This window comes from Dermacentor andersoni, chromosome 5, assembly GCF_023375885.2.
Source record: "Dermacentor andersoni chromosome 5, qqDerAnde1_hic_scaffold, whole genome shotgun sequence".
Taxonomy (NCBI): Eukaryota; Metazoa; Arthropoda; class Arachnida; order Ixodida; family Ixodidae; genus Dermacentor; species Dermacentor andersoni.
In genome coordinates, this window is record NC_092818.1 from 166,059,636 (window position 1) to 166,083,401 (window position 23,766).

The 23,766-nt window shown below is 46.2% G+C and overlaps 1 protein-coding gene and 1 long non-coding RNA gene across 3 annotated transcripts in view; one reads left to right on the top strand and one right to left on the bottom strand.

The window, feature by feature from the left end:
- On the bottom strand, window positions 1-21,562 carry LOC129385140 (uncharacterized). The gene is made up of 2 exons (XR_008612722.1): window positions 21,475-21,562; window positions 1-295 (listed from the first exon to the last, which is right to left on the bottom strand). It is a non-coding gene; the product is annotated as an uncharacterized lncRNA (long non-coding RNA).
- Window positions 1-23,736, top strand: part of LOC126531591 (uncharacterized) — a 180,194-nt gene extending 156,458 nt beyond the window's left edge. Inside the window, exons 2-3 of one of the 2 annotated variants that reach the window (XM_050179177.3) lie at window positions 6,914-7,317; window positions 21,493-23,736. In XM_050179177.3, the coding sequence (XP_050035134.1) occupies window positions 6,914-7,242 (329 nt within the window). In that variant the 3' untranslated portion in view covers window positions 7,243-7,317; window positions 21,493-23,736. Of the gene's footprint in view, window positions 1-6,910; window positions 7,318-21,492 lie in introns of both variants that reach the window. The other variant, XM_050179176.3, reaches the window with a different exon arrangement.
- The last annotated feature ends 30 nt before the right edge of the window (window positions 23,737-23,766 follow it).

Consider the following 23,766-nt stretch of genomic DNA (forward strand, 5'->3'; position numbering starts at 1 on the left):
TGAGCGATTAAACTTCTTTATTTCCATACTCTATATGCAAAACCAGGAAACAAAAATATGGAGAAATAGAAATAAATAAAATACACATATATGCACGAGAAGCGAGCGATGAGTCCTTACATCATACCACCCCAGTCAATTCAAGCAAAAGGTTCGTCAATAAGGCGAATGTCAACTTCCGTATGCTTGCGGGTTTGTTTATGAAGATGATATTTGTCTATATTAGTAGAATGCTACTCCGATTTGAGGCCACTGAACGTTTCTTTCGTGTTGTTCAAAGAAGCAGCAAGCAGAACTGCGAAAAACAAAAAAAAAATAACGTCAGCACTTCCACAGCACGCAACTCAAGTTTAGCACGGTACGTTTTTTTGTACGAACAAACCTAAAGCGCAGCACACATTTCTCAGCACACAGCAGTCTCTCGCGACAGCTAACTGCATTATAAGAATGACAGAAAGGAACATAAGACACAACGGCCTCACTGACTAATGAGGCCTTGGTTCTGTTGCTCGTGCTTTTGTCTACCCAGCAGCCGCATTGTATTGCTAAATTGGGCACAATTTTTTTTTTCCACGATGCCTAATTCCCTGAATAACAGATAGGCTAGACTCACCATAATTGCATTCGTTCGCCACTGCGTAGACTTCTTTGTCATCTAGTCTCCGTTTGAAGGGCGTGTTCGTTTCTTATTCATTGGCCAAAATCAAAGGAACGCCACGCATAGAAACTTCTTTATGCCTTGCGATTGTCTCAGAGATGCCTTAGCGTCGTACGCCTCCCCTAAAACGACATTTCTGAACTCGGCTTTTTCATTGAACGTAAGTGCCGCTGAATTAGCGCCTGCTTTGTATCCGCGTGTCCTGAAAAGATTACTTTTCACAGGCTGTCTTTATTGTTTTTTTTTTTTTTGTCTTCGATTTGCAAGACTGCCAGTGAGAACAGTCTTCCCTGCAGAGTTATCGAGTAGGCGAAGGTCACTTAGCTTACGCCCCGAACAATATTTAGCTTCATGTGTCTGAATGAAAATTTCATCATTCTCGAAGAAAAATTTCACTCCGCTTGAGAAGTGCCCCGACTATGTAGATCCGAATTCTAAACCAAGGCCAAATCGTCATACAGTTATGAATCTAGCGCCTTATTTTGAGCGACAGTCCCCATAGCAAGAACAGACACATTGTCTCTGTTATTTTAGTCATAAAGTAAGTATGCCGCTATCCTTTACCTCTAAGAACAGTGGAACTTGTCAGTTTGCTGAAGAACGACAATAGGCTCCTCGCGTATATTTTGACAAGAAGACGTTCTGCAAGAATGTTTCTTTTCGTGCAAACCAGCATTACGTGACTAACAGTCGTGCAGCTTGTGCGGTCGAAGAACGACCCTATTATTAAAGAAAGTGGACAACTAAGCAAGTAATGCTGCAGTGTTCTACAAGTGCTGACACAAGCTGACCAGCAAGTTTAAAGGTAAAGACATGGACACAAGTGGCTCACTACGAAGCTAAAATGTGCCGCAATTGCCTGCATGTTCTCTGTGTTCATTGCGAATCAGTACAAATGGAAATATAACAGTTTCCCCTGATGGCGAGAAAAACGGCCCCAAATGATCACTCTAGACATTGACTACATGTCTGTGTTCATTGCAAATCACTACAGATGGAAATATAACAATTTCCCCAGAGAGTGAGAAGAACGACCCCAAATGATGACTCGAAGCGAGATGTACGTGAGTTTAAATACCGTCGAAAAAAATTGCCAAAAACACACGCCATGAGGTAAACAAAAATAATGTGATAGTTATCATCACAGAAACCAAAATTAATTGTACAACTTCGCATGAATCGCCAACAGTCTCTACACCGCAGCGCGCACGCTAACAAACACGAATTTTAACTTGGCAGGAGTGTGCTGCCGAATGACAGGACGACAACTCAAGCATAAGCGGGTCGTGAATTAGCTTGAATATCGGATTCGTACAGAAATTGATAGTACAGTGCCCATGCTTTTGACGACCGCCGGTGGCGTTACAGTATAATCATCATTCAGCCTTACCAAGCGACGCTCCGTCGAACTCTGGACTACATTGCATGTAACCAAATCGATCTCTACGAAAGAACTACCGCAACTGCAGCAAAGCGACGAGACAGGCAGTCTGACACGTGAAGCATAGATGCTTCTTTCGCAATTCTGCCATTCAGTTCCCGCGTAAATATCTATGTATCAAAAACTAATACAATGAGGCTACATAAAAGAAGAATGGCAATTTCAAGCACTGAAATGAAGACAACAAAAATGTGTTTTCCCCACGGTTTTGTCGATAAATATGCCTGTTCCGCCCTTGTAAAGAAAGAAATTTACACACAAGCAGCCACAATATTGACTCTGCGGATGCCTTTTGTTTTTCGTCGAATCTGTAGAGGTAAACATTAAGTAAATTGCTTTGTTACATCGCGGAGCCAAGCTTGTTTCCCGCCCTCGTGGCCACGGCAAAAACAAGCTCAGGGCCAGGTGCGTCAATTTCCGCCAAAGCAATCGGTGTAGCTTCCACCAATTTCGCAACGTAGCAGCGATGAACCTTCACTACATTCCGGAACGGTGGAAGCGCTCCAAACCCCAGTGTACAGCCAGGGCGGAAATTGGATTGAACTGCGCGCACCTTCGAGTCTGTCCTCCTTTGTTCAATCTTCTACTGACGCTCTGCACACGGGCGTCAATAGGAGCCGACGCAGAGCCATCTTACTCTCCTGGTTGTCCTGTCGAGCACGACAGAGGTTCCAGCACTTGTCATTTTGCGCCCTGCTGCGAGACCTTCTCGCTGACCCGGCCGAGTTTGCTTATGCAGATGTGAAGAATGCTTGTGCAGACACCAACGCCAGGTATTCTCTCTCGCAGTAGTTTTCAATGGCTCAACGTAGTCTGTTTACGCAGGTCTAAGGATTGTTCGTGCACGTATAGCAATGCCAGGCATTCCATTGTACGACAGCTTAATGTAAATTAAGTTAGATTCGCACCGTTTACCTACCGAAATCCGCAATCTGATTATGATGCACGCCATTGCGAGGGACTCCGGGTTAATTTTGATTACCTAGGGTTCTTTAACGTGTACCTAAATACACGAACGCGAGCGGTTTTGCAAGTTGCCCCCATGAAAATGCAACTGGCGCTGCCGGGATCGAACTCACGACCTCAAGGTCAGCAGCGCAACGGCACTAAGCTTCCGCGGCGGGAAAAAAAAAAACCAGCGACAAAAAAGAAATGGTGCCGGAAGCACATCCAGTCCGAAAGTTTAGGCACCCAAATTATGTGCAGAAGACTCGATTAAGCGAATAAGCAAAAGAAAACTTTAAGGCTGCGCCTTTTGAGCGTGAATCGAGACATTTCTGTGTCACTAACGTTGCTTTTATCCTCAACACTGTTTATGCAATGTAATCATGCAGTAAATGTTAAAATGTAACAGCCAAATGGCGCTACTATTGGCGTTAGCCTGTGCGGGTCTGCTCCTGTTCATATCATGTTCATGTGATGTATGTCTATTTAAGTATAACCAACAAGCCCAACTTCCAAAATTAAATTATGTTCAGGTGTTTTACATGCCGCAACCACGATCCGATTATAAGGGAAGCCGTAGTGGGGGACTCTGGAATAACTTGGACCACTTGGGGCTCTTTAACGTGAACCTAAATCTACGTAAACGGGTGTTTTCACATTTCGTCCCCATCTAAATCCCGCAGCCTCGTCCTTGGCAGACCAACACCATAGCCACCAAGGAACCACGGCGGGTGCCCAACTCCCCACTATATTTAAATAATAATGTATGAAAAGTTGTGAAAAGGCGTGGGTGGTTCAGGAAAAAAATAACTTAAGTAAAGATGAATATTATATCGCCTACTAATTATTGGAGTCCTGTATTGCGTTGTTTATTTATGTAAATATCTAACGCCAATGCGTAGAAAATAGCAACCAGCAGATTACAAAACATTGTCTATTCCGGCTGCGTAAGCTCTGTCCTATGCTGCATCCGATGCTAACATTGGCACTATAGGAAGAGAAAGGACTTTTAAGCAAGGTATGTTACCTGCAAGACATGGATGCGATCAAATTTAAAGAATTGACATAAAACTTGTGCAATAGTTTGAGGCACGCGCGGGTCATCAAGTCCATCTCTTTCTTTAAAAAAAAAAAATAAGAAAGCGCGTAATTTTTAAGGTACCCTTCGGATAGTCTGAAACTATGAATCTACAAGAATTTTCAACTGGCTGCGGGACATATGTAATTGCGGTCACTTATTGCAAGCACAGGTGCGACGCGTCACTTTCACAGGGCCATTCGCACATTTTCCACAGAGAACATGCATTTTATTGAACGAGAAGGGGTAAATGGGAGCCTCATCTTTGTTGGTCAGAATCATATGAAGTCAACAGGCGATGAATTCGAAGAAAGCATGGGGTAGACAACTTGTTTTGAATTACCTAAGTGTAATAACGATAAAGTAAGGAGAAACGAAAGTGAACAAAAAAAAAACAACTTGCCGAAGATAGGATCTCAACTATTAGGAAAACATGAAGCGCTATAAACACACAGCACGTAGAAAAAGAAACACACACTACACGCGTCCGCTGTGTAGCGCGTGTGGTGTCTGTTTCTTTTTCGACGTCCTGTGTGTTTATAGCACCCCACGTTTTCCTGATAACGCATCGCCAACTAGCCCACCTATCCATCCTTTTGGGATCTGAACCCGTTCTATCGCATTACGCTTGCGATGCTCTTATCAACTGAGCTACCGCGGCACCGTCTTCAGTCCACTTTCTTGTATCCTATATGTGTACTAGACCTATAGCCAGCGTCACAACTTATTGCCATTGCGGCATATCGAGAACATGGTTTCTACGGGAGGCGTCACATAGCACGTGAACTTTGGAGAAGGTAACAGGTCAATAAACCCTGTATGGTGCCTAAATGAATCAATGCTGCTTGAATCTAGACCCTCGCTATGTAATGAACAAGAAGAGGAACTGCCCGACTATTGTTAGTCACAATTATGTGAAGCCAACTGATAATGAAACCAAGGATACTATAGGGTCAATTGCTTGCTTTAATTGAACTGTAGGAATGATACAGTAAATGGAAATGAAAGTGAACGAAAAAAAAGAAACTTGCTACCAGGGATATTCAAACCGACGCTTTCGCACTGTCACTTGAAAGGGAGAGAGATAGCAGACACGGGGAAGTTAAGCAGAGAATACGTATGGTTGGCATCCTCTACTGAGAAAAGAAAAACAGTGTATTGAAAATAAGCAGAAAGAAAAAAGTCAGATGGAAAAGAAGTACCCGGATAAGTTGGAATAGGAGCGGGATAAATTGAATACAGCATTCAGAAAAACGCCAAGTAGCATGTGTGGGCATGTGTCTATTGAAATACGGAAGCAACGTGTCACCCGAGGACACAACGGGAAGAAACGGGCGTGGTTGGATGCATGCAATACGACGGCTGCCCTGGAACCGTCCGCGTCCTCTGAAATATGAAAGCTGCATAAAATACGAGGGTGCATGGTGAATAAAAGGACACAACAAGCTCAATATTAAGGTGGTGCTTGTCCCGTCCGTTTCTTCTCGTGGCGTCTTCATGTCTGGCGCTTTTTTTTTAATACATATGTGTGTGAAATGAACACATATCAGCTCGCCCAACTCGTCATGCCCCTGTGCAATCTCTGTGGGCTTTATTTGGGCCGTAGACGGGCGGATTCTTCGTGTATAAGGTCGCAGTTGAACTTCGCATTTCCTCTTGCAAATTTCTCTCGCGTCGACGACGCCATTGGGTGACGGCGTAGGTCTTGCGCTGTTTTAAATTATCTCGACCATTTTTGTTTAAGCTTCTTTCTTCCCTTCAGGAAATGTGCAGAAAAAAATTTATCGTTAGATATGTGCTTTGTACACAGAGTATAAATCTCCGGTACTGACAATAAACCGGTGTCGGCAACTGCTTGCCACAATGCGTAGCGTTTCTGGCAACCCCTTGCCACGTTGTGTGACGTTACTCAAAACAGTGCCTGGAGTCAAAAGGCGGTGCCTTCTGCTGATTCTCACATTTTCGTCATTTTCTAGAACTCCAAACGCTACAAAGTTCCTAAGTATATTTTCGTTCCCTTATGGAAGCGTGAGCTGATCGAAAACAACCTGCTGTAGGCGAGATCTGAATTCATAAAGCCGTACACCCCCCTCCTTGAAGAGCGGCATCAACAACAAGCGCGAAACGTGAGGACGCTCTGACTTGAACGTGGAAACCATATAGCACACAGGTACATCCGTGCAAAATACCCAGCAGCACGTAAAAGACTACCCAAAAACTAGTTGCCGTGTGTGTCCTTAAAAAAGCATTGCACATACCCCATGGGCGTAATCGCCCACAAAGAAGGACGCATTGGTCCTACCCACATCAAAGCCTGACTCTCTCTACCGGTTAGCGCTTTCGCGAAATGAAGTTTAGAGCCAGCCCGATCGACTAGTAAGCACAAACGGCTCCTGTCGTGCTCATGTGAAAGCCTTGGCCATCAGCCCAGTCATGCTGAATGACCTCATCAGATCGCCAAACTGGACTCCAGTAAGTGCTTCTCATGGCTTAGTGTGTTACACATACTTGTAACGGAGCACGCAAATATAGCGCTTGTTCTTCGTGCCCTTCCTTGCGATTGAGTTTTTTGCGCTGCATTCCGTCACAAGTGTCACAGGGCTCGGGTATAGTTCTTCGAAGAGAGACCACGCGGGTACTCCAAGTGCTGACGGCTACTCTCCTGCCACTGTGTAGTTCATGCATTCTGCAGCAGGGAAACACTCCCACCTTGAGCCATTGCTCCTTCGCACCCATTGTGTATGAGACTCTCAACGCGGGCTTGTCTCTCTCTCTCCCTCCGTTGCAGCAGCCGGTGCGTCGTCCGAGTACAACCCGGAGGTGGCGGTGGAAGAGGTGGGTCGCCTGTTCAACCTGCTCTTCCCGCTGGTGCTGCCCGACAAGATGCCCTACACGTGGCCCCGGGGGGCGGCGGCCGCCTCGTCGGTGGACGCCTCGGACGCGGCGCTGGCACAGGCGGCGGCCGGAGGAGGGTACGGCGGCGGCCAGCGACGGAACCCCGACGACCCCGCGTCGCGCGCCTCGTCGCTCAACCTTCCAAAGCGGGGCGAGTCCGAGTGTCTGAGCCGCTGCATGAGCCAGCGCAAGCTGCACCCCATCCAGTGCCTCAACATATGCTGAGCCCCCGGCGGCGGCGCCACCCGCGCAGCCGCGTCCAGGGCTCTCTGTCTCTCTCTCTCTCTCCATCTCAACCAGGCGAGTGGACATTACGCTTCGAATTTCAAACACTTGCCTAATTTAGCAAAACGAAAGGTTTTGCGGTGGCGCGCGGCTGGGTCAATAATTAGTTAGCTCAAATAGTCAGTGCCGTGAAGCATGTCGGTCCTGTGACGTATAGCGGACATGTCGGAGTGGACTCGGCAAGTAGTCTGCAGCTTCACCATTCGGCGAGATAGGAGAAACGCTTGTACATTCGTCTCCCAGATAGGCTCTCTAGCGACTCGTGAAGCATTACATCATGTTTGAAATAGCGTTGTGTTATGGCCGACACGGAACGAAAAGAAAATGCAAAACGACGAAAAACGCGCTGCTCGTGACGCCTTCTGCCTTCCTTCCGTTCCGTATCAGCTCTATAGCACCGCACCTCGAACATAAATCAGTGCCAACTCGCCCAGTTTACTATTCTTCTTAAGCATTACCTTCGCTAGGAAGGTCTAGATGCTTCGTTCGACCCGCCGTCGTGGCGTAGTGGCTATCGCGTTGCGCTGCTAAGCCCGAGGGCGCGGAATCAAATTCCGGCCACGGCGGCCGCACTTCGATGGGGGCGAAATGCAAAGGACGCCCGTGTATCGTGCATTGGGTGCGCCTTAAAGAACCTCAGGTGGATAAAATTATTCCGGAGTCGCCAACTCCGGCGTGCCTCATAAAGTCGCGGTTTTGGCACGTAAAACCCCATACGATATAGGGTATTCTTCGTTGGCGCGCCAGTGCTCCGGCACAGTGCGCCGTCTTCCACAGATGAACGCTGCTTGTGGTGGACGCGGAATGCCAGTTATGTGTTCGGTTTCGTAGCCCAAAGGGGCTTCAGGCGCCCGGGGTATGATGCCGACGCTGGGAGTGCGGCTGGAGTGTCCGTATATAATCGATATCATAATAAAATTACTTATACACGGCGGTTGCTTCAGCAAGTTGCGAAAAGACTGAGAAATGCCGGACAATGTTCCAGACCCCGTGCCTTGCTCACCTTTGGCACAGCACTCTGCGCTGGGAACAAAATGTTACAGCACGGTACGCAATGCAAACAAATACCTAGCCCTATAGGTGCTTACCTACTCTTAGACTAACAGTTTCCGTGGCTTCTGGCAAAAGCGCGGGACCGTAGAACTCAGTGGCATGGCAAATGGAAGGGCAGGCCGAGTGCTTTGATGAAGCACTGCTGCGCAAACGCCAGTGGGTGCACACTACACGCCACCAAAACTAAAAGCAGCGCACCCTTGAGCTGCCGCCAGCAATTTTGACATACAGTGCCATACTACCTTTAGAACGCTTACGAATGACCAGCTAAATCTACCTAAGTCGGTACACCGTCGCACCATGGGTTCAACACCTCAACTTCGCTGTATAGAGAAATTTGTCTGGCAGCCCTCTTCTTTTCCATTCTAAAATTGTTAGTGACTCTCAAGTTTTATGGAGGCAATTATTACACACTTTCGGCAAGCCAGATAGTTGACCACTCTCGCTTCAGAATAGTTAGACATTTAGAAATGACAGCTAGAAGAAACGCTGCAGGCGCAAGGGTTAGATTTTTGCTGCTAACTGCCTAGGCAGTATTCTACGCTATAAGTATTGAAAACGTAAGGTTACAAACTGTATCAAGCGTTACACACTAAAAATGGTAACTTTTATCGCTACTAATGCGCTTGCAGCTACGCATTCATAGCTGTGACGATACGGCTTTCAATAAGTTTACCTTTCTTTAACTGGATGACTGGATCTTGGAAAAAACACTCTTAACGAATTTACATGGTATTCAAATAAAAAAATTTCCATCTCTCTCTTGCCCTTTGTTCAGCGTTAATACTCAATGAGTGATAACGTCTCCATTATCTCTCTCTCTGTCTATATATATATATCGCTGTCTCTAAATTTAATGATACATGCGCCCCAATAAATAGCATTACAGGACACACCCTTCAGCCCTTTCTTAAAGAAGCCCGTCTAAAAGGAAGTTTAAATATTACACTTCGTTCAAACTGCGAAATGTTTTAAGTTCTTCCGCACGATCATTTCCGGAAACAAGATGTGTTCGGCGCTCGAAAACTCCTAATCCCGATCGCAGCTTTAAGTTCCGACCTTCAGCTAGCAGGGGGAAGTCGGCGATAGCATTTTCATTTTTCAAATGGCGCCATTGCTCATCTATTTCGTTCCAAGTCCGGTAACAGGTGCTTTGACATACACTTTCCCTCTGCTGGAGACCGAACGTGAACGCAGTGCCATTACACAAATAAGACCACTTACACAAAGACAAAATGCACTTACTTCATAAGTATACGACTGTTGCTTTTGCTCTATCATTGATTGATAGTTCTTATTTTCCACAGTCACAGCTGTGTTACGAGGAACGCCGTAGTGCATGACACTTCATTAATATTCACCACCACGCATTTTCGAACACGCACTGAAATGTCAACCATAGAAGTGAACTTCTTCTTTTTCTTCCTTTTTTTCCCCGTTTTCTTCCTTTTTTTTTAGATTTTCTAAGCCAGCCCTTCCTGCCCTGTCACTCTGGTCTTACTAGCCCGGTCACACACCACGCACCTCTCACAATATGGTTGCGTCAGATAGAAACAGAACACGTGGAATCTTGCACGTCAACGCGTATCTTTTTAACTGTTTCTATTGATTATTGAAAGAATTTGCCATTTCCAATGCGTCCTTCAGTGCTATACCCTTGAACCCGTCCATGTCCTTTATTTTACACATCCGTTAATTGTTTGTTTCATTGGCAATATACAAATTTATTCCCGATCAACAACATGGTCAGACAAGAAGCCACGATCGTCTCAGTGTTATTGTAGTGGACTTGTGCAATAAATATTGCAAATGATAGATTGGGAAGTGTCAGGTGTTAACACACGGGTGGTATTTACACCCCATTTGGTGTACACGTAAAATATATGCTAAGAAACTGCAAATATACCTTCAAAAATAGCGAAGGACTGAACCAGTCAATATTACGGTCAGGTTGGGTGAACTGGAGAAGGAAGCGCAAATATTGTTAAACAGCTTATTAAGGGCACAATAGTTTGTGATTGGTAGTCGACATATTCAAGCAGTGAACAAATATATTCATCTAAGCCATTGAATTATGGCACACCCGGGCCATGAGAAGAGAATCTGAAGAAGAATAAAAACGGCTCGCTACGTATTTAGCTCACAATCCAAAGTGATCAACGGCATTTTACCCACATCCTTAAAAAAAGGTATATATAGAATTTGTGCTCTTTTGATACTAACATATTTTTCCGAGAGTTGGAGCTAACAAAGAGACTTAAAGGAAAGCTGAGAACACCGCGGCGAGTAACGGAACGTAAAATTATAGTCACACCGTTAAGAAATACTGCATTATGAATTAGCGATAAAACACCGCTGTGGCACACTCTAAATATACATACATACACGGCCTAGTTGTACAGCACCCGCCTCGGCAGCAGGAAGTCGTGGGTTCGATTCCCACCACCGCTAAGCACCCACTGGTTCAAATGGGCACAAGCGCACCCTGGCCTGACGTTCGGCTTTCTTCGGGGGTGGCATGGTAACTAGGAAACGAGCCTGCGCCTTAAGTTCCCGTCTAAACGCTCGTGGGTATTCTCACCCCCCCCCCCCTCCCCTAAAAAAAAGGAGCCTGGTGATCCCATGCCCCCTACTTGCCGATAGGTGGGTGTCCCCCCAAGCGTCTTGAACTCCCGTAGTTGCCGAGCACAGGGCCAGGAGCGCGCTTGTGCCAATTTTACCGGTAGGTACCTGGCGGCAGTACTCGCCTGCCTCCTACAGCGGCAGCTAAGGGTGCTCGACTATTTCACCAAAGCTGTGGTGCGAACAAGGGCCGCCCAGAGACCCTCGCAAATCTCTATAGGGCCCCCCTTCGAGATGAGAACCCATGTAAACAACCGAGCACCAGGTCGCGGTGCATCCCTACCCATTAGAAGAAAAAAAAAAACGGCGCGTTTCCAGCGGCCCCAGAATACATACACACACAATACATATATGCATACACACACCATAAAAATAAGAAAAGCTTATCTCGTCTCTCATACTTTGTCTGTGTGCTTTTGGTTGAGCACGTGTTTTAACCACACCATGCATTATTATCAATCGGCTTTAAGCCACGTGCAATACTTCGGTTGTGTGGGCATTCCCTCCTTTTTATTTTCAATTTCCTTTTATAAAAGAATGACATAAGAATCGTTATGAACAGCAGCAGTATAGCCAAGCTGTGCCTGCAAGGGTTTTCAATGGCCGTGCCAGCGAGTGGCAACCGTGGAAGATGAATGTCTCCCGTGTGCGGTTAGGTACGGAACGAACGGGCGTGTACCCCCTGGGCGCGGACGCATTTCGTCTCATTAACCTCGGTCCGAATTAGCCACACGAATCAACCCTCAATCGACTCACGCGTCTACACTCCGGCTAGGTTGCTTCGCCTATGCTTTGAATGAACTCTTTTGGTTTTCCTTTCGTGCTTTCTTTTATTGCTTTGTTAATTTATTGCGTTTCCCTCCGAGCCTCAGTGCACCTCCTCACCACTACTTTTGTCTTGCATCTCTGGTTCCTTCTTTGGTGTATGCTGTTTCTCCGCTACGAACAACGTAATTGGGGTAATTACCACGAACAGGCGTTTCTTTTCTTATCAAGTTCCCGCGACCGCGAATGAAAACGCTCCATCAATTTGTCATAATTAAGGGGCCTGAAATGGGGCCTGCCGAGGGTCAGGCTTGATGAAGTTGCGCAATAATTTAGGGGAACGGTAATAAAAGTTTTTCACTCCCATAAGAAAAGAACTCAGCAACCGGCCACCTGCTACCCGCCGGATCAGCCATTGCTCGACGAGTGCTTGCCTTGCGCGTCACACGTTCGTAGTGGCACAAGATGTTCAATGTCCTTCGACGGAAAATAAGCGCACAGGAAGGCACACACGAACAGCCGACAAAGACACAGGACAGCGCCTGTCCTGTATCTTTCTCGGCTGTTCGCGTGTGTCTTCTTGTGCGCTTACGTTCCGTCGATCTGCAATGCATCATCTATCCCGTATGCAGGTGTTGTTAAACTATCTTTCAGTGCCCTCTCAACCACTTCTTCGACTACTCCCGCACTCTGCCTCAGGTGGGATATGCTATCAGGCTAGTTCGGACTGCGTGCAAGAGTTCAAGCGTCCCGTTCAAATACCTCAGCATTGGAAATATCTGCTGCGTCGTCATTACTGCTCCCTCCTGACTTTTAAAGCTTTGTGTAAGAGCAAGACGCACCTTAGGTCTAGCGTGACTGGGAGCCGAACGAACGGCAACAGGGGCATTCCGATGTCTGCCAACTGATTCAAGGAAGATAATAAAGCTTCCCCAAGTCTGCGCAGGATGCGGGTAAATGGACAATTTCTTCAGCGTGTGGTTATTAGACCAGCATGACAAAGTCTGTCGCCACTATAGGCCTCACAACTAGAGGAACATCACTGCTAACGTTGTGGCAGACATGCGGTCCCCTCTAAAACCCCAAAAAGCCACCTCATAAAAAAAAATTTTATTAGCCATTTTAGGGCACATTTTCGAAGTTTAATGCGGCTACTGCCCAAGGCCACTTATGTTTACTAGAAATCTACAAATTTTTGCAGCAACTTTCCGACATTTCCTCAGGTACTAGAAGTGGATAGGAGTGTTTACACGCTTGAGAGGCTACAGCGCATGGGCTGCCGGTCAACAGCATCTAGGCACTGCTTTGGTCGCGAGGCCCTACTGTAGGGAGCCCATATGCAAATTGCATATATAGGGTACATATGCTACGCGTGCTCGGAATACCATTCACTGTACATTAAGTGAACGGCTCGGCGTGGCCGCCCAGCTGTTCAACTTTGAAAACCGGGGACTCCTCCTGACCATGCGAACGCTATACCGTAGTTGTGTGTGTGGAGCTCAACCACCCAGGTCGTACGGCACAGGAGAGTGACACCGAACCTCCACCAACGAGCATTGCGCGCTTTTTATACAATGCGAAAAAAAGTCAAATAATTTTTTTCATTCTGCACCATACAAGTATTTCCCTAAATTAACTTTTAGGGATCATTTTGCTCATCACAACTGCAGGTTGGCTATTGTTCAGGTGCCAACCTAATGTAAGTCAGTTAAAGTATGGTCAATGAGTCTTTAGCACTTGTTTCTTACAGGTATTGCAATGAAGTTAAGTTAAGTTATGGGGGTTTAACGTGCCAAAACCACTTTCTGATTATGAGGCACGCCGTAGTGGAGGACTCCGGAAATTTTGACCACCTGAGGTTCTTTAACGTGCACAGAAATCTAAGCACACGGGTGTTTTCGCATTTCGCCCCCATCGAAATGCGGCCGCCGTGGCCGGAATTAGATCCCGCGACCTCGTGCTCAGCAGCACAACACCATAGCCACTGAGCAACCCCGGCGGGTATATTACAATTAATAAAAATGGCTCTAAAGATACACTGTGATGCACATTGCAGTGGGAAGCACAAACGATTTTGTGACAGAGGACAGAGGAAACAATAGCACAAGCAGCTTAAACGCTGCTGATCATCGAGGCTCGTTTTGTAGGCGAATATCCTGACAAAGCTGATTTGATGGATTCTGACAATGTGAACGTGCTTTGAGTTCTCACTGAGCACCAGCAGGATACAGGTTTCACGGCAATGACGCACACAAAACGTGCTTAGCCCTAGTCGCCATGTGCACACTATTCATGCACTGCTCGACGAAACGGTAATACGAGTGACCATATTCGAAACAAGTTCGCAAAGCTTTTGGTCGTCTATTTCTTTCATAAACAGGCGTTGATATGCCCTAAATATCCACTCGGCTTACTATTTCGCAAGAACGTGGCGGCGAAATTTGGTGCAAAAATATGGCGCAGCCACCATGAGATAGGTTATATATACTTGAGACATGTTCCAATGAGGAAAAGTTATGAACGAAGTATTTCTGGCCCAAGGAATACAAAGCACCATCAATACGTGCGCGACTTGTTCAAGTGGTGAGGTCGAGTTTCGGAGCATCTTGAAGCCACTATCAAGGGGGAAAAAATGCCCAAACTATGTGAAACGCAACGTTACTTGACAAGAGCAAACTGACGTGCCGTCGCTATGGCGCAACTATATGCTATTTTACCCGTCGTTTTATCACGCCAACAATAGTTTCCCTCGAACTATTATTGTACTGCCAGCGTCGTTTTTTTTTTCGTATGTGGGCAATGCAGACAGTTTTTTTAAGTTAAATACAAATTTATTCAGACTGTTCGCGCCCTGATATTCAGCTCCATTTTTGAAACCTTGCCTCATGCGTTTCACGAACTCTAATACAGAGACACAATAAAATAACGCACAACAATTTGGCAATCCGCGCTTGAGACGAACGGAACAGGATGTCCCCACTAATGGTACCGAGTCACCGTAATGAATCATAAGAATTTTGTTTGATGCTGTTTACTTCGATGACCTTCACAAATATAGAAAAGGTGTAGACAGAATTAAAGTTTATGCTATAATGTAGGCTACCACTACCATATTCTCAGGACCAAGTTAAATATGTTGATTCAAAATACTTAGAGTAATTTGAAAGCGCAGCACTTAAGCGCCCGTTCCTGCGGCGGGTGTAATCGGCGTAACCGAGCGAACGAAGCGAACGAGCACAGCGAGAGACGAAAGCGAACACAGAGTGCAGCATTAGAATAAAAGCGTTGTGCCTCGCAAGACTTGCGACGACCGTTACGAGATGGCGCCAGAGCAGTGCGCCATCTAGCGCCATCGTCTGTTCACCGATGGCATGCGGCGAGCGCGACGCACGATATGTGGGGAAAAACGAGCTGCATGAGCGGAGGTCTGTCTGCGGCGGCTGCTGCGTCACCCACGCGCTGCATGTCGTGATCTCCCGATTAACGAGGCAGTCGCGTCACACTCTGCTCCGTTCGCAGCGCGCCGCACGAGACAGACTGTCCGCGCCAGCCGATAATATATCGTGAAATGAAAACACGTCTAGAGCTGCGCTCAAATTTCGCATTAGAGAGTATCGTAGTCATCTGTGAATCTTTTTTTTAATGTAAAGAAAGATGCCCACTGTAATTAAAAGCTACAGATGTATGCCTGGCTTACAACCTCACATGTTACTCCAGCCGTTTGGCGAGAAATGTGACGTGCGCAATGATCGAAAACACACAAACGGCGCGCGCACCCACGAAAACGTCACATACACACTAAAACTAGTCATAAAGCCTCCTTGCAAGGTAAAAAGCCCTGTGAATTTCTGCGTGTAACCAAAAGATACTCGCACAGCATTAGTCTTCTTTTTTCATTATCTCAGGTTGACTTATGTATATCCTACTTCATTGCCTTCCATCTACCGGCGTTGCCGTGGAGCTCAGTGTGCAAACACAGCGCTACTCGAAGACCCAGAATAAGCAAGAAGCAATGAGAGCGCAACGCATGCTTCCATCCGCCTACGCGCTTACTTTCTCCCTCACACAATTCAGCACTCACGCAAGTTCGCACGTGCATCTGTATTCTATTTGAGGGACAAAATGCACTTTCGCAACATGCTTCCCAAGTGACCCTAGTCAAAGATGAACACTTCTGTAAGAATATGCGATAATAAAGTATTGCACGCTTAATGCGAGGTCCAAAAATACCCCCATCCCGGTGATTTGCATATTCTAGTTTGCTTGTTTTTATTTCTTTTTTTTTTCGTTTGCCTCACAGAGCGGTTGAAAAAAATAAAAAAATATATAATAAAATGTGGCGTCGGAGAACAGAAATTATATCACTGCATTCCGGTGTCGGGACATCACCGAAAAAGCCGTCCGTCAGCCAACGCTTCGTTCAATGCACTTAATTTGTGTTCTAGGCATCGAATCGACCCATCGAGTGCCAAGTACAAAAGAAACTACGAAAATCGGCGTTGGCGAATCGTCGCGAGCGCTGGATGCGTAGAGCATGACTCGAATGTGGGACGGGCGCTGGGAGTTAGGTACGTAAGTAAGTTAACCGCATGGTAGTTTTTTCAATTTATCCTTAAGGCGAAGCTTTCTTTGCAGCAAACGGGCTTATGCTAGTGCCGTATGCTTATCCACAATGTAGTGTCAATGAACGCCCTTCAGTTCTGCGTAATAAATAACAATAGGTTACTGCATAAATCATGGCGAAACAGCGCGGATGACGAAATGGGTGAAACAGACAGCACAGTGCGCTGCGTGTTGGTGTGTTTCGCCCGCCCCGTCGTCCATGCTGTTTCGCCATAATGAACGTAAACCAACTGCCCCCACTTACAGCCCTGGTATATCTGTCACATATAATGTCGGCTCATAAGCATCTCTAAAGCGCGCCAACCTCTTAGTGTAATAGAGCTTGATATTCAACGACCTAATTATTTGATTTACTTCAATTAAGCCATTTGGTACGGGCCACTTGGTGTGTGTTCTCTTGGTCAATCCTTCAGAATGGGCACGTTTCACTTTGACACAAGGAATATAGAATCTCTAAATGCAGCCACAAGTCGCCCTTTTCTGTGCACACACCTGTCATCGCCATTCTTCCCTCGTCAAGCATCACACGTCGCCTTCATCCACGCGACATTGCTGCATAGCCTCTCACTGTGTATCCGCACGATTTGATATTTGCATTCCGGCCGAGCTTGTGAACGAAATATAGGGCATAAATATAAAAACTTCGTGAGATTAAAAAAAGTGAAGGTGAAGGAGCAGGAGCGTAAGCATTCAGTGAGAATAAACGTTACATGGGATGAAAGTAAACCCAGTTGTATGTATCACTGGTAGTTGCATATCATTTAATTACCCGCTTCACTAAAGCTGTGCCTCCCACAGGCACAGCTTTCCAACAGGTGCGTTGGATATGTATAATTTATTTCTTCGTCTTCATGAATATTTAACCCACAAACTCAGTTCTGTGATTATCATCTCGTTCTAAAAAATGTACTTTTCTTTCCCTTAAAAATGAAAAAAAAAAGAGATTGTTCACAGTTAAAGCTATGTTCATTGCCTATACTGTACCAAATACGCTCACCCTGTTTTCCGCTCCCTTTGATTACCCCTACCTCTGTCCTTTTTTGCTCGTCCTGAGCGGCGCTACTAGCCTTAAACAGTTATGACATACCAACTCGCCCAAACTGCCACGCTTTTGACGGAATATAACGTTCTTATGTGCGTCTTCCTGGTGCATGAACAGACGAGTAAGTTTAAGGAAAGCACCCCCCCCCCTCCCCCTGATCTGTGTTACTTGAAGTTAGTTTAAGCACTTGCACTGATGAAAGCCATAGCCACTAAAAGTGGGGCATAGAAACAGGAAGTAAGGAGGATGACGAAGATCACGATCGGAATGTGCACCGCTAATGTTAAGTGAAAAGGCCCAGCGCACACAACGTGAACACTCAAAACATTGGTTTAGACGTGTAGCTATACCACTAAGCTAGGTACAAGCTTTGCAGGCCTTGCTATTTATAAGCAAATGAGCTACCAGTCAAGTGCTCGGCCGCTGTAGGAGTTCAATGCGTGATACGGCGATGTCCGAATCTTTCAGGTTCTATAGGATGGGCACATAAAAATTGCCGCAGCCGAAATGGTCTCGCAGCGTCTTTTTTCGGCGTTGTTACTGCTTCAGGCTTTCAACCTAAATTTTTAATAGTGCATGCCTAAGTGGTTTTCCCCTTAATAAAGCAAAGTGTAGAGCCGCAAGACGCTTCTAGCCGCCTACTGGGCGAGCATGTCAGCTTTATTTCATAGCCTCCGTTAGTCCATCATTGCTGCAGATTACGCCTTCAAAACACACGTTCTCTCGGGAGCGGGCTGTCATACTAGCTTCGAGTTCCTCCTATTGCGTTGTTTTTTCCTCACTCTGTTGTACGCTTGATCATTTCGCCTTTTAATGCTTTAATTTTACACATTCACGAGTAGAGTAAAGTACGTGTCACGCAGTGCGGCGATAAGGGCGCCTTTAATATTTTCCTGGGTTATTATTATTACTCCTGTTTTTGATGCTGTCAGCGTCGTAATGATTGCAAGGCAACTTGGTATGTGAATGAATGTATTCTGGTGTTTTACGTACCAAAACCACGATTTCATTATGAGGCACGCCGCAGTGCATAGGGTACCCCAGATTAATTTTGACCACCAGAGGATCATTAAGGTGCCCCCAATGCACGGGACATAGCCGTTCTTAGATTTCGCCCCATCTAAATGGGGTCGCCGGGGCCAGGATTTGATACTGCGACCTCGTGCTAAGCAGCGCAACACCGTAGCCGCTAAGCCACCACGGCAGGTTGTCTTTGGGATGTCAGTGACCGTTACCGCGGATGAGGAACGGGACGTAATGCCGGGCCGAACATCAGGTTCGTCTAAACGACAGGGTGGTTCGGCGTTCGCGCACATCAGCCACGCATGACGGTCTTCCCGTTAAACTGCTGGACATTTCATTAATTTCGTTCGTTCCTCCCTACCTTTTGTCATTTTAGATTTCCATCCAACTTTTCTTTTTCCGCATCGTTGGGTACAACAAACCGATACTCGTTTCTATGGTTATCATCCCTATAGCTTTCCCGCAATCAGTCATGACTCCCGTCTGGCGGGCGACATGCAAAGAACCGAAAAACGAAATTACGCAGTTTCACACACACACAAAAAAAAAGCGAGAACACTGGCGTCACAGGATCCCGCTCGAGGGACTGCGGGTTTGAGGCTTTCTAGACGACAGAATGGTGCCTGCACGCTTTGATGCGTGACACGTTTCATTCGGAGAACAACCGGACGACGCCTTAACAATGTCTTTCTTTAAAATCACTGTTCTCACAGGAAGTGTCGGCCTTCCATGATGACGTCAAATTTGGAGAGTGCGACAGAGAGAGATAGAAAGAGAATCCCTGATATCTAGCTATGATTTACAACAGGAAGTTCGGCTTCCAAGTGCGCTTTTTTTTTATTAATTGCGTAACCAGTCATTCTACTGCGCAAAGGCTGAAAGAGATCCAAGCATGTAAAGTGCCGGTCTAAACTGACTTATACTTTACTGTCTTTACTAGTCTCCTTTCCCTTACGTGCATGTGGAGACGCTCAATTCATCGCTCACGTGCACTTTAGCCGAAAATATAAACCCCGAACGCGCGCGCCCGGAGCCCGTCTATTTTTTTTTCTTTTTTTTTTCTTTTTTTGACCAAGGAACGACCACCGGAGCGCGAACCCGGTCCATTATAAGATTTCAACGCGGCTTCTTGACATTCCACTGCTCAAGCGAAGCGCGGTGTTGTTGCTTGCTGCTGGCGCCACTCTCGAACGCCGGCAGCGTGAAAACGGAGGCGGCCGCTCTTATCGGAAGCGTGACCTGCACGCACTGCCAGGGTTTGCCGAGCGGGCAATCAATCAAGCGACCACTTTACACCGGAGCACGCCAGAAAGTCCCCAAGGAGTGCATTCTGACGTCACTACCTGCCCCTATGCGTATCCGCCATGCATCCGAGTTGGGCTGAATCGAAGTGGTCACTGAAGAAAAGTCGAGTGAAGCTGCTTGTCAGATTTCCTAACTTTAAATATGAATGTACTGCATCGCGACATGATGATATCTCAAGAGCCCGCATCGTTTGTGGCTCAAAAAGTGTTGTTCGCAGAAAAAATAAGGCGGATCATGGGAGAGAAAACCAGCAAACGCCTGCTTAGCGACACATCGACTTTTTCTCTCTCCTATCTTATGTTTCTTTGTTATTCGTGAGAAAAATACACTCCTATGTCCACGCGTGTGCAAGTGTACGTGTGTGTGTGTGCGCGCGTATACTTTAGTGCACGCACTTATCCCACTTATTGTTCCGCATCTGTGTTCTGCAAGGAAACGTAAAGCTTTTCTCTAGTTCCCTCCCTCCGTTCTTCCCTCCCTCTATTTTTTTAAATTTTCTTCCCTTAAACGCCTTCCCCCGTGTAGGGAAGCAAACTGGACATGCATCTGGTTGACCTCCCTACGTTTCCTTCCTTCTTTTCCTCCTCCTCATCCATCTCTATTGAGTCCAGTGAACAATGCACTGAGCGTGAACACTCCACAAATGCGTCAACACTGGACTGAGTCACGTGTCATGAATGCCGGAATGAGATTCCTGCATTAGGGACGCTAAATGACATCATTTTGCAAGCGCCATATTTTCTGACAATGGTGAACGGTTACTACTCTTGTGGCAGCCACAGCAAAGCTCAGATTTTGTGGTGATTCTTTCCTCGAAACATTGCCCCTCCCCCCCCCCCCCCTTTTTTTTTTCATTGGCTCTTCTAAAGCACTGCCACAATTATTGCTAGAATATCGACGCCTTTAAAGAGAGGGGGGATGATATTGAAAAAAAAATTACAGAACAGGGCTCCTGCGTGCCATGTTCTTAAATTTCAGCCATTGGAGGCACTATATATAACTATATAGTTTCATCAGCACCTTCGTTATAAATAGTTTCATTAGCCAACCTACCTCTACGCTACTACGGTGCTGAATTTTGTGCAGAAGTGGACATATTATTATTTATTTTGGTTTGGAAAGGCAGCCGTAGAAGACACGGACGCAAGAGCAATGAAAAGAACGCGAATTCTCAATTCCTTTGTGACCCTGTCTTTTATGCACTGACTTTTCAAACGAAAATAAATCCTTATTGAATAGCTCAGTTTCGTGTTGGTTCTAAATGTATCCATCACTTATGAGGTTATTCATAAGCAACTGCAGTGTGCGCCTGTCAACCCTGGAGGGGTTATTACTTGAGTTTTCGAAAATAAACATAAACAACAATAATAATTGGCCTGAACTGGAATACATCCAGCGAAAAGTGCAAAATAAGAATAAAGATAAAGGGGAAGCATGCACAATGCGTAATGCCAGCGCAAGCATACAAGTTAACATAATACATATCTCCGTACAAAGGAAATAAACCAAACATTCAAATGCAGTAATCTACAGCGCACTAAAAACAAAACATATTTGCGAAGATAGGGGAATAATGAAATATGATACGGCTTTCAAGCTAATGAGGACACATGCACTAAACCTCTGGCAGCCCTGCCTTTTCTCGCAGTTCTAGAAATTGATCTATTGTACGCTGCTGGTGTTATAAGCCTGTCGAGGCCATAGTTAGCAGCGACGCTGTGTGCAACAGAGCTCCTTACCGTTGTTTATTTTCGCAGGTGCCCGGAACCGCACAGGAGATTGCATAGTTCAACGATTCGGACACCGCACTGAAGGGCAGCAGAGAAGAAAGATCCCAGCGCATCCCAGATCCTCCTTTCCGTGTTTCCACTCGTACCGGAGCGCTGCAAATGGACGAGTTTCTGTTGTAACGACGTACCAAATACAGTGTATTGGATCAAATGATGCAAAAAAAAAAGCAAAACTATCCTGACTTGTGTACAGTTATCAGCGGAGTCTAGCCTAGCTTTCAGCCTCTCTCTTCTGTTGATGTCCGGAGTGTTGGTAACCACTAGGTATACCGTTCGTATCAGCTAAGCCTTTCGGGCGGCCGAGCGCTCACTGTATGCGTAGGCGTCAACAATCAAACAATCAGTGTTCCGTCATCGTGCGTGAAAGAGAAACCTGCTATGTGTCACGTTGTTGTTGCACAAAACTAAAATATGGTTCGTCGTTATTATGGGATGGTTAGACCGATGAGTTTTCTAACCCCTTGTCGCTGTTATACTTAACGGATCCCCTGTTATCGCTCTTTAAAATGCTCGTTCGGTCGATGTATCTCCGCACTCATTGCCGCGTTCGTCGTTAACCTAAGGAGCCTAAGGAGGTTGTTGCTTCCCGCGTAATCAAATCGCGAATGTTCTAAACGCAACAGTTACAGTTCACTGCGAGTGATAGCGTTTACAGCGCAACTATTAACATGTTATAAGCGTTGATCGGCTTTCCAACAGCAGTCCTAGCACTACGAGAGGACATCACAGCCACAGCTCTACAAGAACGCAGAAATCTCGACGCCAGACGAATCGATCTACAATATCTGCTCTTGATGAGACCATCAGACTTGCGGCCCTTAACACAAAGTCTGTGAAGAAAATAATGATCAGGCCATTTCCGTCGAAGAAGGAAAATACAATGTATCTCGGTTCGAAGCATCGTAAGCATTGTCACGCACTTCCGTGGCACTGTTCGCGATATTGATAGCGATCATTATAAAGGCTGTCGTTTTTATTCCTGGTCAGTGTCGGCCATTGTGGAACACCGGATCAGTTACTGGTAGCGCTTAAGAGGTCTCTTGACATTTCAAAGGATGGAATTCCTACATAATCACTAAGGCAATCGCCCTTTTTTATATTGTATTCATTTGCACCTAATGGAGAATACCTAGTTCCTTTTGTTGTTCGCGAGCCAGTGCTAAGCGTTTTGCTCACGCAGAGTACCCGATGTAGTACATAAACGCAATAACGTGCGCGTGACCCTTCCTCATCAGCACCCCCTTTTGCTTGTACTTGTTGGCCTACACGCTAAGAATTCAGCGCCTACAAAAGCAGCGTGGTCCCGATGCTCGCATTACTCTAAGATTCATTGCCGAGCTGGCACAGTTATCGAAGTCACACTCGACTGAACACACTGAAATGGGCCGCTTATCCCGTGTAACCCTTGAAGTTTTCATAAACTGCTTGCATGCATTAGGTCTGAGCTAGATGTCGTTTATTTTTATTCTATATTCCTTTTCCTTCTTCCCCTAGGGTAAATGCACCAGGAAAATAAAGTGAAGTGAAGGTGCAGAGACGGGCGGAGGGGAGAGGGGGAAGCGATCCAAAGTAAAGTTCTTTTTTTTTTTCATAAAAGGAACCCGGCGCTTATGACGCATTACTTTATTTGCTTTCGCTTTCGGTACGCACGCGCCGATCCAGCAGAATTAGCGACCACAACGTATACGCGAAGTTCGCAATACAGACAGACACTGGAATTCCAGTAGGATACGAACGCACCCGACTGAGCGGTGTGATCAGCCGCGGGACGACGTTGACCCCCGGGGCGTTGATGAGCTTAGCGCGTAGCCAAATACCCTCGCGCGGCGTAGTTCGCAAACGCCGTGTACGCTGCACCGTATAGTGCTGTCTTCATCGTTCCTCGTGTTTCATCTGTCGTCAAACCACAGACAGGGCCGAGTAGATGTCGTCGCACACTTTGTGTCTCTCAGAATGAAACGCGTTGCTTCGTTCTCCCTAGAGAGCTGGGATTCTAGCATCTCGAGTGACCGTATGCGAAAAGCCCCAGCCGCCCGCGTACTTTGAAGAACCGGCGACGTATCCGCGAAGGGTCGTTCTATAGGAGACCTCCGCAAAGCGGAACTCGTCTGCCGTCTTCTACAACCTTCAGTCTCTATTTAGTTTGTTTCTTCATGCTAGTATGCGACATGTCTTTCGTTTCAATAAAAACGTTATACCCAGCAAACTTCACTGTGTGTTACGAAGTCACTTGGGCGGAAA